The sequence below is a fragment of the Trichoderma harzianum genome (assembly GCF_003025095.1).
Source record: "Trichoderma harzianum CBS 226.95 unplaced genomic scaffold M431scaffold_1, whole genome shotgun sequence".
Classification (NCBI taxonomy): Eukaryota; Fungi; Ascomycota; class Sordariomycetes; order Hypocreales; family Hypocreaceae; genus Trichoderma; species Trichoderma harzianum.
This window is the reverse complement of record NW_020209249.1, coordinates 3,820,807-3,837,680: the sequence shown is the minus strand read 5'-3', so window position 1 is coordinate 3,837,680 and position 16,874 is coordinate 3,820,807. Positions and strand designations below refer to the sequence as shown.

Here is a 16,874-nt window from a genome sequence, read left to right as displayed (position 1 = left end):
ATGCGCTTAACCCGCAGCTCCCCCTCGGATTGCTCAACGCCGCCCAGGGCCACCCCATGCTGGTCGAACTCAAGAACGGAGAGACTCTCAATGGACACCTGGTCATGTGCGATACATGGATGAACCTCACCCTGAAAGAGGTTGTGCAGACAAGCCCGGTACGCCTCCATCGACTCCCCCAACAGACGCATCTCTTTTTTACTAAACATGTATGCCATATAATTACAGGAAGGAGATAAATTCATGCGCCTCCCAGAAGTCTACGTCAAAGGAAACAATGTACGTCCTCACCCCTCCAGCACAACACCACCAGAGTTCCTCGCGACACAGCAACTAACGCTCTCCGGGGTTCACCAGATCAAATACCTTCGCGTCCCCGACGAAATCATCGACCAGGTCACCGAGCAGCAGAAGGGTCAGCAAGGCGGTTTCCGTGGCGGTCGTGGCGGTCACGGCCACCAGTCAAGAGGCGATCACGGCGGCCGAGGAGGCGGCGACAGGGGACGAGGAGGTCGTGGCGGTGGCAGAGGAGGCCGTGGAAGGGGGCGTGGCCAGTAGAAAAGGGCGCAACGGCGACGACAGCGACAACACCGACGACGACGAAATGTAATAGACTGTTAGAGAAAGCGGGAGGAAAGCGGGATAGGGATGATAAAGGTCGTGGCAGTGACGAACGCTATCATGTACGAATGTCATGCTCGGGCTGGATAAGAAGGAGGATAGGACGAGCTCTTTAAGCAATGGTAACAGCGGCGGGCAACTACGACGATGAGAGCTCTTCAGGCAAAGAGATTTTATACGCCAGCCGTCAATCTACGAAATCAATTGATACCCAATGGCACGCATGCGTCTGTCACATCTTTGGATATCAACATTACCGTTGACAGTTGTCAGATTTAGGGTAATAAACGGAGAAACTGGGCGTTTATTCGAGCCGTCAATCGATCACAATGGGCATTAGCAGTTGGTTGATCAGGCATAATGTTAGAAATCAATAAAAAAAAAATCAAAATTTTGTGACCTTCTATAGGGTCATTCAACTAATATATCTTACTAGTAAATGTCTCGTAAATCTAATACATCTGCTTCCGATCCATGCCATCATTCCCACGATACATATTAAACGTTGAATCAATTGGGCCTCCTTTTTAGCAAGCAACGCCTCCTTGATTCAAACCCGCCATCCTATTCTAAATGCGTTACTCAATCAAGTCATCATCATTTATGATGCCCTTTAGAAATGGGCAACTGCTACGGCAACGGCCTGCTTGTCGGCGTGTGAAATGGAGACCGAGACCTCCTTGACACCAGCCTGCTTGGCAGCGGCGGCGGCTTCACCATGGAGCTATTGGAAAATGGTTAGCGAGATGCTCTCTCATGAATCAAAGTTATATAGAACAACTTACAGTAACAACAGGCGCGCCGGTGTCGTCCTTGAGAATCTCAATGTCCTTCAAGGCAGCGCCAGCTCCCTTGCTGGCAACACCAAGGGCCTTGAACACGGCCTCCTTGGCACTCCATCGGCCAGCAAATGAGCTCTGCGGGCTAGGGGCAGTCTTGCAGTAGGCCACTTCTTGGGTGGTGAAGTTACGCTCAATGAACGTGTCATTGTCAATGTTGAAGGATGGAATATCCTCGACATCAACGCCGACGTTGCTGTTCTTGCTCGTCACTTTGTGCGCGAGCGCTTCGATGACCTGCTGAGTCTCCTTGACGGTGGTCGCGGGAGTGATCTTCTCAGACTGCTTCATGAAGTTGGCGGCATACTTAAGCTCCGCCGTCTTCTTATCCTCGCTCACACGAGCATCGGGGTTCAGCAGCACAGCGCTGAGCTGGTCATCGCTGTAAGGCGCGTTGGCCTTGGAGACAAACAGGGTGTTGCTAATCATTCCGTTGTGGAAGTAGCGGTAGGCCTTCTTCTGTCGGGCCTCGACCTTGACGCGGTACGCATCGTAAGTCTTCTCGTCGAGGGTAGCGAACAGATACTTGGGGTGAACACCGACTGCCTGGGCTCCCTTTTGTCCGAAACCAAACGAGGTCAGGGAGAAGGCCTTGACTCCGTCAGTCTGGATGCTACGGCTGGGGTAGACAATCAGGTCGTATTGCTCCATGATGGGGTCAATGTTGTCGGCGTTTCTGTTACCAGGGACCAATCCAGAGTTGAGGATCTGCAGGCCGCCGTTCAACATCCAAGCACCGGCAGCACCCTTGGGGTGACCAGTAAGGAACTTTTGGAAGACACCCATAATGGCATTGCCCTCGCTTCGGCCAAGGTGACGCAGCTGCTGGCAGATGGCCGCAGACTCGTTCTTGTCGTTGGCGCCAGTGGATGTGCCGTGGAACGAGGCCACCTTGACATCATCAATGGTAAGACCCCAGGTTGCAAGGGCACCTCGGAGAGGAGCGATGCTTGGGTCACTCTTCCAGAAGTTGTTACCCATGCTTCGGAGGAGCTCCTTTGTTTGTCTTGCGGCCTCCTTCTGGATGTGCAGCATGCGGTCCTGAGCGTACTCCTTCTCGTCGAATTTACCGCCCTGAGCCTTCATAGCATCAACCTCATCGTGCAGGAACTCCAACTCAGACTCCTCCCACTGCTTGATCAGCTTCTTGCGGCGCTCAATCTGTCGGCGGCGGTAGTTGATATCAAGCAGCGGCGATGGGAACTTGCCAGCATGCTCTCGGGCAGAAGTGAGGACACCCTTGCCAGGCGCAGGGACGGATCGTCCAATCTTGTCGGAAGCGGTGGTGGTAAAGGCAAGGATACCGTGGATCGGGACACCCATGTCCAGAGCGAGCTGGGCAGTCATGATGACCTGGACACCACATCCCTGAGACTCCATGAAGCCGTTTCGGGTAGTGGTAGTAGGTCGTGACATTTCACCGGGTGTACGGCCATGGGCAAACTCATCCACACTGTTGCTGGTGGCCTTCATGTTGGCGAACTCATAAGAGCCTTCCTCACCAAAGTCGTCGAAACCACCAACGAGACAGATGCGTGCCTTGCCTTCGAGAATAGTCTCCACACCAATGTCGACAGACTCAATAGCAGTAGCACAAGCGCCGACAGGCGTCTTGATAGGTCCAGACGAAGAGAGCAGCAACATGTTGACCCATGCAGCCATGGTGTTGATGAAAGACTCCTGCAGGATGTCGTTCTGAAGAGGCTTGTCGAGGAATCGGGCCTTGTGCATGCCACGAAGGGCTGCAGCACCACCCATACCAGAGCCGACAATGTTACCAACCTCAGAGACGTGAACGTACTTGTAGAACTCATAGGGGTCGGTGATACCAGACGACAGCAGAGCCTCGGCAGTCGACACGAGAAGGAACAGGGTGACAGGGTCCACCTGGCTGATGATGTCCTCGGGGACACCATATCGCTTGGGGTCCCAGCCAGTCGGGATCTGACCGGCGACGAGTCTGTCAAAGCGCAGAGCCTTGGGGATCCAGAGTGAGGCGCCCTTCTTCACCCGGACAATGTACTCTCCACTCTCGGGGATCTCGAAGATCTCCACCTTGTCACCATGCTCGCGTCGGAATTCCTCTGCAGTCTCCTTGGAAGCCTCGAAAGGCTCCAGGTCCTCTTGGATAACGACCTCGTGGAGCAGCTGCTTCTTGTTGGGGTCATATCCGTCGAACAGCTCGGGCTCGATCAAACGAATACCGGAGTGCTCCAGGATGTGCTTCTCGTACTTCTGCTTGACATCCTTGTCATCGACGGGCTCGCCAGTCTTGGCGTCAACCCAGCCAGCATAGGGCTTGCCCTTGAGGGGACCGTTGTGGTTCTTGATAAGGCCCATGATCCAGGCCATTTCGATGCAACCTTCGAGCGAAAACTCGCCATAGGCCTCCATCTCCCATCGAGTTCGAGAGTTACCCCAGGGACCAACTTCCGCAAAACCGGTCACAACAATGACCTTCTCCAAGTCAACCATGCCCTTCAGCTGGTCGTTGAGAGGGGCCACCTCCGTCTTCCAGTCAGGCAGGTGAGGGAAGTCACACTTGATGTTGGCACGGGGCTCGATAGTCTTCTTCTTGTAAAGAACCTCGGAGTCGGCTCCGTTAACAATGGTGTTCTCGATAGCGCTCTCCTTGGTAACGGCTCTGCGGATTTCGCTAGTCTCCATGATATCCTTGCGGAGCTTGGTCATGGACTCGTTCAGGTTGGGGATGAATTGCAGGCCACCGTTCAAGTCGGCAAAGACGGGCTCTGACTGGCAGAGATCAACAATGGTAGCTGACATCAGGCCCAACAGGTTGAAGGCCATCTCTTGCTGGGAGAAGGTTCGCACGCCGAACGCCTCCACACCCTCAGCAACAACGTTGTTGCCAGACATGAGACCAGTACCACGAGTCCATCCGATGACAGCACCGCAAATGGTGAGGTAGTGGCCCCAGTCCTCGGAGTGCCATCGGTTGAAGAGGGTCTCAAGAGCCAGCTTGGACTCGGAGTAGAGACCATCGTTACCGAAGGTACCGTGGTTGGGGGACAGAGGGAGGACGACCTGGGCGGGACGGGTCTCGAAGCCACGCTCAGCCTTTTGAGTCTTGACGCAGCCAAGCATGCGGATCAAGTTGGTGAGCATAATACGGTGAGCCAGCTCCGACTTGGAATCGATGCTATCAATCTGTCGGCCGTTCTCAGGAATGGCAGCGAAGGGAACAATGAAGTCGAGATCCCAGCCGAGACCGGTCTTGGCATCGTAGATGTAGTTGACAAGAGCCTCCACATCCTGCTTGCTTCCCTGGTTGAAGGGAACGACGACGATTTGCGATCCGCGAGAGCCAAAGCGGCTGTACATGGACTGGTAGTACTCGGTCACCTGTCGAGAGAATCGGCTAGTGGTAACCACAACCTTGGCACCTCCGCTGATGAGGCCCTGCAGGACCTCGGCACCAATGGAACCGGCACCGGCACCAGTCATCAGGACATACTTGTCCTGGAAGGTGACACCATCCTTGGCCGCTTCCTCAAGACAGTTGAGGTAGACAGCAGTGAGCTTCTTGCTGTAGTCCCAGCCGTGCAAGGTCTTTCTCTTGAGGTGGAGGAAGGGGATGGTCTCGACTCGGCCCTTGTTGGGGTTTGTGCCCTTGAGACCTGGCTTTCGGCCCTTGCCATTCTCCTTGGGGAGGATCTGGCTCTCGTTCATGGCCAGAGAGCGCAGAACATCGCCGTACAGGCTCTTGATCTCGAGCTGAGAAGTCTTGGAAATCTTGTGCTGCTGCTTGATCAACTTGTAGATACGCTGCAGGTCGTTTTGCACCTTGGTGCGGTTGCCATACTCGGAAATCTTTCCACCCTCAGCCATCTGCTGAACGTAGTGCTCGAGCTTTCTGCAGCTGGCGCGGGGAACCTCTTCGTAGTTGAGGTTGCCACGAGCGTCCACAGTGGTGCGAGGACCAGTGGGGACAGCAACGTCCTTGTAGACGGGGGAAAGGTTCAGAACGTCCTTGCAGTTCTCAATGAGCTGCTGACCAAGCTCCTTGGCCAGCTGGTAGGTCTCACCGCGCTCAGTAGGGCAGTTGTCGATGTGGTACTGCATAAACTCGAGGAGCTTGGGATTTGACTTGTTCATGATGCGAATGCACTGGCTGACAATTTCACGGTCGACGGTCTTGAGTCTACCAAAGATAATGTCGTAGAACATGGTGAGCGCATCCTGACGAGCCCAGTTCCAGGAGGAGTCGTAGGATCTAGCCTTGAGCGGGCTAAAGACAGGCTCGATACCAGAAGCGTAGAAATCGCCGTGCTCGGCGGTCCACAGATCCAGCTGAGCTTGGAGAACCTTTTCTGATTTCTGGGAGTCAATGTGTGCCTTGTCGCCGGCCCGGAGGTCCATCTTGAGGTATCTGGCAAAGAGCTCCAACTGCTGCTTGAACAGGGCGCGCTGGTCCTTGGTGAGAGCATCGATGGCGGCGGGATCCATCATCATGCCTCCCGCACCTCCTTCAGAGCCACCAGAAGCAGCTGCAGATGTCAAGCTGATACCGGCGCTCGCGGCGTATTTCTGGACAATTCCGTCGAGGAATCCCTTGGCCTCACCGTCGTTTCCTAGACGGGCAGTAGGCTCCATGGTCAAGGCCAGCAGCAATGCTCCGTCTTGCCTGCCGGGGCCGAGACCCCATCTTGTTTCCAGATATTTCCTGGCCACTGTGATGTTGAAGCCACCAGGCATCTTGGAGGAGATGAGCCTAGCGATGAGGGATACTGTGTGCTTGCCAAGGTTGCCATCGAAGGTAGCCTGCATAGAGGCGGCGAGCTCGTCGAGAGGTGTATCTTCGGGCTTCTCAGGTGTTGAGCCGAATTCCTTTCCAAGGTCACCGAGAATCTCATTTTGAAGAGTGGATTTGCCTATACGCAGTTAGAATTGGCCAAAACAAAATTTTATTCTTTCCCAATTTTTTGGAGGGGTAGATGAAGAGAGGGGTAGTCAACTCACCTCCAACCAGATCCTTGATGGCCTTGCTAAGAGGCACATCAGCTAGAGACTTCTTGAGCTTCTGTGCAACCAAGGTGTGCACAATCTCGACAGCCTGGACAGGCACATCGGGAACCTGAGCTGCAGGTCCAGCGCCGGCAGCGGGAGCAGCAGCAACTGGCGCAGCAGCCGCAGGAGCGCTGGCAGCAGCGGGTTGACTTGTGGGAGCAGCGGATGAGCTGGCAACAGGCTCGGGCTCTTCCTCAACGGGGTCTACATCATAGTAGATCTCCTTGGCGTCTTTGTTGTAGCAGAGGATCTGTCGCTGAACCGACTTGGCGGCGTCGTAGGCCTCGTACTTGGATGCCAGTGTGCGCTTTGCCATGACTCCAAGGGTATCTGCGGGGCCGACTTCGACGATGCGCTCGGCTGTTCTCTCTGCCAGGAAGACATCCTGGGTCTCAATCCACCTCACGGGAGAGGCGAACTGGTATGCCAGAAGCTCGACGAGGAGCGTGTGGGCGAGCTCTTGCTCGACTTCGGGACGCATGGTGGCGGTGGTGCGTCGTGAGGTGGGAAAGGTGATGAATGTTAGAGGAGGGTATCAATTGAGAGGATAGACGGGTAGTCGGAGTCGTCTATCTGACCGCCGGCAGTGTGGATCGCGCTTCTCAACCGAAACGGAACGCCTGCCTGGTGGGATGGTTTAATATTTTGTGCTGCTTGGGCTGCTCGACCAAGTGCTGATGGTGTTTTGGTCCGACTCTCCGTACCTTGAAGGAGAGAAGGGCTTTTGGCAGACACAGGAGATGCAGGACGGCAGCAGAGCGGGATGGTTTGGGATTATGATTAGAAGCGGCCGGAAAAGCTTGATCACAAAAACCGTTCTGGTTCCAATTCCCCCCTCGATGGTTGGACGGATGGAAGGAAGCCAGTGTCTTGATTGTTGAATCCCGACCCACCGCCTGTGGACGACGCTGGCCAAAATATTGGGGGGAGGACAGGCTGCAAGTACCGGGGTACAAAGCAGTGACATGGGCACTCACCCTCCACGCGGTTGCTGCAGGTGCATTGGGCTGCTCAACCATATTCGCGCGCTAAGCCGCTTGGGGTAAGAACCGCTGGAGCCGGCTCTGGGTGCCGTGGCGCTGGTCCCTAGAAATGAAGCCACTCTTGCAGCAGCCAAAAGAATAATTTTCTCTGCATAGCCCTCAGCGGGTCCCCGTCTGATGGTAGCTGGGCCGTACTTGATGCCGTACCAGTACAAGGTGCATGTCCCCAGGGAGCGTCGCAGCCCAATTGATGAGGGGCAGACATGTCTCGCAGCAATTGCCCAAGAGTATTGCGAAATGGACGCAAAAATGATGGTACTGGAATTCCCTCTCGCCCTGATAAGAGTTCTAGGCTGTTTTCCACGGCCGTTGTCGTATCGATACGCGCAGTCCCCTGGACGGTTTGCGTGCTAAGATAAGCACAATCGCAACCCTCCCACCGCAAAAAAAGTTTGTTACACCCCGCCACTCGGGGTTGGTCGTGTTTTCGATGGGAAGGGGGGCGGCGAATCTGGCCGCAACGCCAAGTACCTGTACCTGGTCCGTCTCAAAAAGCCACTGGCGATGGAACATCCATCCACCCTCCGGAGCAATGCTTATCATTGAGCCGTTTGAGACAACAGGGAAATGATTCATTTGGAATCTTTTTTACTCTATAATGTGTATCTCTAGAGGTCAACGGTGGCCTGATTCGTCCTAGTTTGTGTCTGCTGGGCCTTTGGTTCGCCAGGGGCCCCTAAATTTAGCTTTTATGATTCTGGCCGAGATAACCTCATCCAAGGAAGCGTTACGACGCATAGCTGGTAGCCTCGGAGCGATATTCAGTTGCCTGGCCGTTGCATCTGCCCTATGCTTGTTTTGTCTTGCTTAAGCTGATGATTATCATGCCGCTAGCGGGCCGCCGGCCTCGATCAGGATCCCATTTCCCTCGGATGTCCGAAAAGAACCTTTATTGATGCTAGCTGAAGCATGAAGCTTCGCGAATGTCACTCAGTAGCATCATTGGACAATGATCCCTGGGGGTCGAGGATTACTCAACTGGCAACGGTGACTGCTACGGAGAGAAAGAATCAAAGTGTTGAAGCCCCAAAGAATGATGATTTCACATCACGATGCCTTTGTTTGTTTACTGATCCTCCCACTGGAGGCCGTCTCATCGGCAATTGAGAGCAGTTGGCATTGCCTGTATAGGAAATACTCTTCGCATCCCACCTTACGTCCATCGTCACTTGGCAAAGCTTGGATCCGGATCCAGGATGAAGAGCACATTTGGATATCAACAGACACGCCATGGACATTGGGGAAATCGATTCTCAGCTCGATGGAAAAAGAAACACCCGACTCCATGTGGTGGCTTTTCGCCATGAAGAGGCGGCGTATTGATCCTCATCATCAATTCTCCGTGCCTTATCATGATGTCGATCAAGTCTGCTGCCATGCATGGCAATCCATCTCATCGACCAACGGCTGCTGTTCTGGTTCTGGATCTCGATTTCTGGTGTAACGTGTACCTGTAACTCACACTCACCACCAAACAAGACATTGTGTTTGTATCTTAGACAGTGAGCTTTGCGTGGCTGCACACACTCAACACTCCTTGCTGCGACATCCCTCCCCAAAATCGGACCCTTGTACCGGTACATTCGGCTGCCCATGGTGGGGTCCAGCCTAGCTGGGGCAAGGGGAAATTCTCGACTTATCCCCAACAGAACTAAAAAAGTTGGCGAGTCTGTTGCAAGCTCCCTCTGTGAGGTCACTGCGAATGGCGAGCCTGACCTGGCCCATGTACACGCTGTGTACTTGTTATCCTGTGCGTACCTCCATGGGTGCTAAAGTAGTCGCTTTGTGAATTTTCCATTAGCGCCGCCGCGACTCTGGACGTTGAGCGGCATCTAGACTGTAAATCTCGGCTTCAACCCTCCCCCCTCCTCTCGTCCGGGTTTCCCATCTTTTCCTCATAGTGGTGGCACTGCTCTTCTTCTTTTTCATTTATCTTCATCGTGTTTGCTTGGTGTGGTTCTGCTTCATTGCTCCCGCATCTTCAAGCTTGCCCGCCCTTCCCTTTGCCATCCCTCTGTAAGACTTTGATTCTTCAGGCAACAAATTTTCCTTGATTTGGGTTGGGCTTTGCACACCTCTCTCGACGTTACTTGCGATTGTAGACAAGGCACGAGAGTGACATTCAGTCTTTTGCCCTAATAATTGTCAACTGCTTCAGGTTTGTCACTCATTGATGCCCACGAAACACAGTAAACAAAAAAAAAAGACCCAGTCCACTGATCGTGTTCTACCCCGCAGACTCAACCCTCATTATACCCTCTTCACACCGCCATCATGTACGGTACTGCGACTGGCCCTCAGACGGGCATCTCTACTCCTCGATCCAGTGCCTCTTTGCGACCCTTGACTCTCTCTCACGGCTCTCTCGAAACCTCCTTTCTCGTTCCAACCAACCTCCACTTCCACGCCTCCGAACTGAAAGATCGGTTTGTTGCCAGCCTACCTCCGGCAACCGACGAGCTCGCTCAAGATGACGAGCCTTCATCGACACCCGAGCTAGTGGCTAGATATCTGGGCTTTGTTGCCTCCGAGGTGGAGGAGGGAGAGGATGATGCGGCGGGATCCTACGAGGAGGTCCTCAAGCTGCTGCTCAACGAGTTCGAGCGAGCTTACCTCCAGGGCAACGAAGTCCACGCTCTGGCCGCCACTTTGCCTGGAATCGAGTCAAAAAAGCTCGAGGTCATTCGATGCTACTACATTGCTCGCGCCGTCTCAAACCGCACTATCAAGCCTCATGAGTCTGCTCTGTTGAGGGCTGCTGACGACAACTCGGCCAAGATCTACACCATCTTTGGCGGCCAGGGCAACATTGAGGAGTACTTTGACGAGCTTCGCCAAATCTCCAAGACGTACTCAAGCTTCGTCGGAGAGCTCATTGCAAATGCTGCCGAGCTTCTTCAGACTCTCTCTAACCACCCCAGCGCGGAGAAGATGTTCCCCAAGGGGCTCGATATCCTGCAATGGCTACACAGACCAGAGGCTACCCCAGACGTTGACTACCTCATCACTGCACCCGTCAGCTTTCCCTTGATTGGGCTGGTTCAGATGGCGCACTACGAAGTTACCTGCAAGGTCCTGGGTATTCACCCTGGTCTTCTGAGGGAGCGAATCGGCGGAACCACTGGTCACTCCCAGGGTATTGTCATGGCTGCTGCTACCGCAGCGGCTGACTCTTGGGATTCTTGGCGCGAGATCACCAGTTCTATCCTGACCGTTCTGTTCTGGATTGGAACCCGAAGCCAGCAGGCTTTCCCCACCACATCCATGACCCCAACCATGCTTCGAGAGTCTCAGGAGCACGGTGAAGGTACTCCTACTCCCATGCTGAGCATCCGTGACCTGTCTCAAGAGGAGGTTCAGAAGCACATTGATGCCACAAACCAATACCTTCCAGCCCACCGTCATATCGGTGTCTCTCTCATCAACAGCCCTCGCAACCTGGTTGTTACGGGTCCTCCTACCTCATTGTATGGTCTGAACTCTCAGCTTCGCAAGGTTAAGGCCCCGACTGGTCTCGACCAGACCCGAGTTCCTCACACCGAGCGAAAGGTTCGATTTGCCAACAGATTCCTTCCCATCACAGCCCCCTTCCACAGCAAGTACCTGGAGGATGCCACCATCATCATCGATGAAGATCTGAAGGATGTTAGCATCGACTCCAGTGCCTTGGGCATCCCGGTCTATGACACTAATACCGGTAAGGATATCCGTACCGAAGTCAGCGGCAACATCGTGCCAGCCCTGGTTCGATTAATCACACGGGATCCTGTCAACTGGGAGAAGGCAACCGTCTTCCCACAGGCTACTCACATCTTGGACTTTGGTCCTGGAGGTGTTTCTGGTCTTGGAGCCCTGACGAGCCGAAACAAGGAGGGTACTGGCATCCGAGTCATCCTTGCCGGAACCATCGAGGGCACTATGGGCGAACTCGGATACAAGCCCGAGATCTTCGATAGAGACGAGGAGAATGCCGTCAAGTTTGCCATCAACTGGGTAAAGGAATACGGCCCACGTCTGATTAAGACTTCTGGCGGCCGAAAGTACGTTGACACCAAGATGAGTCGTCTGCTTGGTCTGCCTCCCGTCATGGTTGCCGGTATGACTCCTGCAACTGTCCCGTGGGACTTTGTTGCGGCTACCATGAACGCCGGATACCACATCGAGCTTGCTGGTGGTGGCTACTTCAATGCCAAGATGATGACTGCCGCACTCGAGAAGATCGAAAAGGCCATCCCTGCGGGCCGTGGTATTACTGTCAACCTCATTTATGTCAACCCTCGCGCAATGGGCTGGCAGATCCCCCTCCTTGGCAGACTTCGTGCTGAAGGTGTGCCGATTGAGGGATTGACAATCGGTGCCGGTGTGCCCTCGATCGAGGTTGCCCAGGAATACATCGAGACTTTGGGCCTGAAGCACATCGCATTCAAGCCCGGTTCGGTCGAGGCCATTCAGGCCGTCATCAACATTGCCAAGGCTAACCCTACCTTCCCTGTCATTATGCAGTGGACTGGTGGTCGTGGCGGTGGTCACCACTCTTTCGAGGATTTCCACCAGCCTGTTCTGCAGATGTATGGCCGAATCCGACGACAGGAGAACATCATCCTGGTTGCCGGCAGTGGCTTTGGCGGTGCCGATGACACCTACCCATACATCACTGGTGAGTGGGCCAAGAAGTACGGATACCCTCCTATGCCCTTTGACGGCTGCTTGTTTGGTAGCCGCATGATGGTAGCCAAGGAGGCCCACACCAGCAAGAACGCCAAGCAGGCCATTATCGACGCTCCCGGTCTTGACGATGGAGAGTGGGAGAAGACCTACAAGGGCCCTGCTGGTGGTGTCATCACCGTGCGCTCCGAAATGGGCGAGCCAATTCACAAGCTGGCCACTCGCGGTGTCAAGTTCTGGGCGGAGATGGACCAGAAGATCTTCAACATCCCCAAGGAGAAGCGAGTTGCTGAGTTGAAGAAGAACCGAGACTACATCATCAAGAAGCTGAACGACGACTTCCAAAAGGTCTGGTTCGGTTGCAACAAGGATGGCAAGGCTGTGGACCTCGAGGACATGACCTACGCAGAGGTTGTTCGCCGCCTGGTTGAGCTCCTTTACGTCAAGCACCAGTCTCGATGGATCGATGGATCCTACACTCGTCTGACTGGTGACTTCATCCACCGAGTCGAGGAGCGATTCACCACCAAGTCTGGCCAGCCTTCTCTTCTCCAGAGCTACGCCGACCTTGAGGAGCCTTACAGCGCTGTTGATAGAATCCTTGCCAGCTACCCCGAGGCTGAGCACCAGATCATCAACGCACAGGACGTTCAATACTTCCTCATCCTCTGCCTGCGACCTGGCCAGAAGCCTGTCACTTTCATCCCCGCCCTTGACGAGAACTTTGAGTTCTACTTCAAGAAGGATTCCCTGTGGCAGTCTGAAGACCTTGACGCGGTCATTGGCCAGGATGTTGGCCGAACCTGTATTCTCCAGGGCCCTACCGCCGCCAAGTTCTCTACTGTCATTGATGAGCCCATCCAGGACATTCTTGACAACATTCACAACTCCCACATTGCGTCTTTGACCAAGGACTTCTACAACGACGATGAGACCACTATTCCTTCCATCGAGTACTTTGGTGGCAAGCTTGTTGAGACGGAGATTCCTCTTGATGTTGAGGGCCTCACCGTCAGCTATGACACTCACAAGAACACCTACCGCCTTGCTTCATCTCCTGCCAGCGCCATGCCCTCGCTTGATTCTTGGCTGTCTCTGCTTGCGGGACCCAAGCGCAACTGGAGACATGCTCTTCTCATGTCGGACGTCGTCGCGCAGGGCCAGAAGTTCCAGACGAACCCCATTCGACGCATCTTTGCCCCTGTCCATGGCCTGTTCGTTGAGATTGAGTACCCCAACGAGCCCTCCAAGACCACTATTGTCGTCAAGGAGCAGCCAAGACACAACCAGTACGTGGATGTTATTGAGGTCAAGCTGAACGGCGAAAACGAGATCCTCATCAACATGATCAAGGAAACCACCGCTCTGGGAACTCCTGTTGCGCTGCCTCTGAAGTTCACTTACCACCCTGATGCTGGATACGCACCCATCCGTGAAGTCATGGAGGGTCGCAACGACCGCATCAAGGAGTTCTACTGGAAGGCTTGGTTCGGCAATGATGCCCTGGACCTCGATGCTATGGTCACGAGCAAGTTTGACGGAGGCAGCACCACCATCACGGCCGAAGCCATCAACGACTTCGTTCATGCCGTTGGCAACACCGGTGAGGCTTTCGTCAACCGACCCGGCAAGATTATGTATGCCCCCATGGACTTTGCCATCGTGCTTGGATGGAAGGCCATCACGAAGCCCATCTTCCCTCGCACCATTGATGGTGACCTTCTGAAGCTGGTGCATCTGTCCAACGGCTTCCGCATGATCCCTGGCGCCGAGCCGCTCAAGATGGGCGACGAGGTGACGACCACGGCTCAGATCAACGCCGTCATCAACCAGGAGTCGGGTAAGATGGTTGAGGTTTGCGGCACCATCACCCGAGACGGCAAGCCGGTCATGGAGGTCACCTCTCAGTTCTTGTACCGTGGTGCTTACACGGATTACGAGAACACCTTCCAGCGCAAGGATGAGACACCCGTCCAGGTGCACCTGGCGACCACCAAGGATGTGGCCGTGCTGCGATCCAAGCAGTGGTTTACCCTCGACGAGATCCCTAACGAGATCAACCTGCTGGGCCAGACCCTGACATTCCGTCTGCAGAGCTTGGTGCGCTTCAAGAACAAGAGCGTCTTCAGCAGCGTCGAAACTCGTGGCCAGGTTCTGTTGGAGCTTCCCACGAAGGAGGTCATCCAGGTCGCCAGCGTAGACTACGAGGCCGGTGAGTCTCACGGCAACCCCGTGATTGACTACCTTGAGCGCCACGGTACTCTGCTGGACCAGCCGATCAACTTTGAGAATGCCATTCCCCTGAGCGGCAGAACTCCCCTGCAGCTCCGAGCACCCGCTTCCAACGAGACATACGCACGTGTGTCGGGCGATTACAACCCCATCCACGTGTCCCGCGTCTTCTCGGAGTATGCCAACCTTCCTGGCACCATCACCCACGGCATGTACAGCAGTGCCGCCGTCCGAAGCCTGGTTGAAACCTGGGCTGCCGAGAACGACGTTGGCCGAGTCCGTAGCTTCCACGCTTCCTTGGTCGGCATGGTCCTTCCCAACGACGCCATCCAGGTCAAGCTGCAGCACGTGGGTATGGTGACGGGCCGCAAGATTATCAAGCTCGAGGCCATCAACGCCGAGACGGAGGAGAAGATTCTGCTTGGCGAGGCCGAGGTGGAGCAGCCTGTGACTGCCTATGTCTTTACTGGACAGGGTTCGCAGGAGCAAGGTATGGGTATGGATCTCTATGGCAGCAGCCCTGTTGCCAAGGAGGTTTGGGACCGTGCCGACAAGTACCTGCTCGACAACTATGGTAAGTCTCGATTGTTACTTCTTTACATGCACGTCTTTTTTACTAACTTGTTATATTCAAGGTTTCTCCATCACCAACATTGTCAAGAACAACCCCAAGGAGCTCACTGTGCACTTTGGTGGTCCTCGTGGTAAGGCTATTCGCCAGAACTACATGGCCATGACCTTTGAGACTGTGGCCGCCGACGGCACTGTCAAGTCGGAGAGAATCTTCAAGGACATTGACGAGAAGACGGCTTCCTACACTTACAGGTCGCCCACCGGTCTCCTGTCGGCAACGCAGTTTACCCAGCCTGCCTTGACGCTGATGGAAAAGGCCAGTTTCGAGGACATGAAGTCCAAGGGACTTGTTCCCCGAGACAGCACCTTTGCCGGACACTCTCTTGGTGAATACTCAGCCCTGGCTGCCCTGGCTGACGTCATGCCCATTGAGAGTCTGGTCTCGGTCGTTTTCTACCGTGGTCTGACGATGCAGGTTGCTGTCGAGCGTGATGCCTCTGGTCGCTCCAACTACTCCATGTGTGCCGTCAACCCCAGCCGTATCTCCAAGACATTCAACGAGGAGGCGCTTCAGTTTGTCGTGAACAACATCTCGGAAGAGACTGGCTGGCTGCTGGAGATTGTCAACTACAACATTGCCAACATGCAGTACGTATGCGCTGGTGATCTGCGTGCTCTCGATACTCTTGGAGGAGTTACCAACTTCCTCAAGATGCAGAAGATTGATGTTGAGGAGATGCGCAGCAACATTGAGGAGGCCAAGGGTGCTCTGCGCGAGATTATCCGCGGATGCGCTGAGGCAACTCTCAAGAAGCCTCTGCCTCTTGAGCTGGAGCGAGGCTTTGCCACCATCCCGCTCCGAGGTATCGACGTGCCTTTCCACTCCACCTTCTTGCGCTCTGGTGTCAAGCCCTTCCGATCCTTCTTGCTCAAGAAGATCCACAAGACGACGATTGACCCGTCCAAGCTGGTGGGCAAGTACATCCCCAACGTGACGGCCAAGCCTTTTGCCCTCACCAAGGAGTATTTTGAGGATGTGTACAAGTTAACCAACTCTCCCAAGATTGGAGCAGTCCTGGCCAACTGGGACAAGTATGTCCAGGATGAGGAGTCGACTGGAAGCGAGAGTGGCGGTAGTGCCGATCACGAGGGTGCTGGACTGGCTGCTTAAATGGTGGAAAATAAACGGTGTGACACAGACATTTTGATGAGATAGAACGAGTGAGAGAGCCAGTGGCGTACAGGGGGGGAAAGGGTGGTACTACTATATGATTTTTTATTTTGATGGATGGAATGGGAGGCCATAGATGCCTAAGATTTCTTTTTCTTTTTTTATATTAGTGATGAATTTACCATGACAATAGATGTAATGAAAAAATATCTTCTTTTTAGTTTCTCATGTTGAAGTTTGGGTGCCGTATAAGTGATGTCGAGGAGAGTTGCCTCGTATTTTGCACGAGCACATTTTTGTACGACAATTTACGCAGTATGCACTAAGCTTAGCCATCCATGCAAAAGTGATTAAGCGATTGGTCCATTGATTAATGCCAGTCACATTATATTAAAAGATAGAGGAACTGTTGGTCGAATGAAGTCGATACGCACATGCACATGAGTGAAGCCTTATCAGCTGCAAGGCCGCTGACTCAGCAGGCAAATGGCGGTGCAAACCGTTCTGCCCAGCGTCGGTCCACGGCGACCGCCGAGCTTAGCCGCGTTTTCTGACAAGTTTGTCCCTTGCATTGGCGGATTGTTTGCTATCTTGGCGCTTCCCCCAAATCCTAATCCCGGGCGCCCATGGGGGGGAATCGTTGGGGGATCTATTTAAGAGCCTCGGGGGAGCAGCTTCTGGAGAGAATTCTGTCTTTGTTTC

The 16,874-nt window shown here is 54.2% G+C and overlaps 3 protein-coding genes across 3 annotated transcripts; 2 read left to right on the top strand and 1 right to left on the bottom strand.

Moving 5' to 3' along the window:
* Positions 1-14: 14 nt before the first annotated feature.
* Positions 15-558, top strand: M431DRAFT_71570 (hypothetical protein; the record flags this gene model as incomplete). Its single annotated transcript, XM_024921921.1, has 3 exons — positions 15-158; positions 229-279; positions 358-558. Coding segments are annotated over 3 exons (396 nt in total), but the record flags the coding sequence as incomplete, so codon positions are not given.
* Positions 559-1,234: 676 nt separating this feature from the next.
* Positions 1,235-6,969, bottom strand: M431DRAFT_477582 (hypothetical protein; the record flags this gene model as incomplete). Its single annotated transcript, XM_024915579.1, has 3 exons — positions 1,235-1,345; positions 1,407-6,352; positions 6,441-6,969. 3 exons carry the CDS (start codon positions 6,967-6,969, stop codon positions 1,235-1,237), a joined length of 5,586 nt encoding a protein of 1,861 aa, XP_024780885.1.
* A 2,836-nt stretch (positions 6,970-9,805) lies between these two features.
* Positions 9,806-16,172, top strand: M431DRAFT_71506 (hypothetical protein; the record flags this gene model as incomplete). Its single annotated transcript, XM_024921908.1, has 2 exons — positions 9,806-15,002; positions 15,064-16,172. The coding sequence occupies 2 exons, from the start codon at positions 9,806-9,808 to the stop codon at positions 16,170-16,172; spliced, it is 6,306 nt and encodes a 2,101-aa protein (XP_024780884.1).
* Between the last annotated feature and the right edge of the window lie 702 nt (positions 16,173-16,874).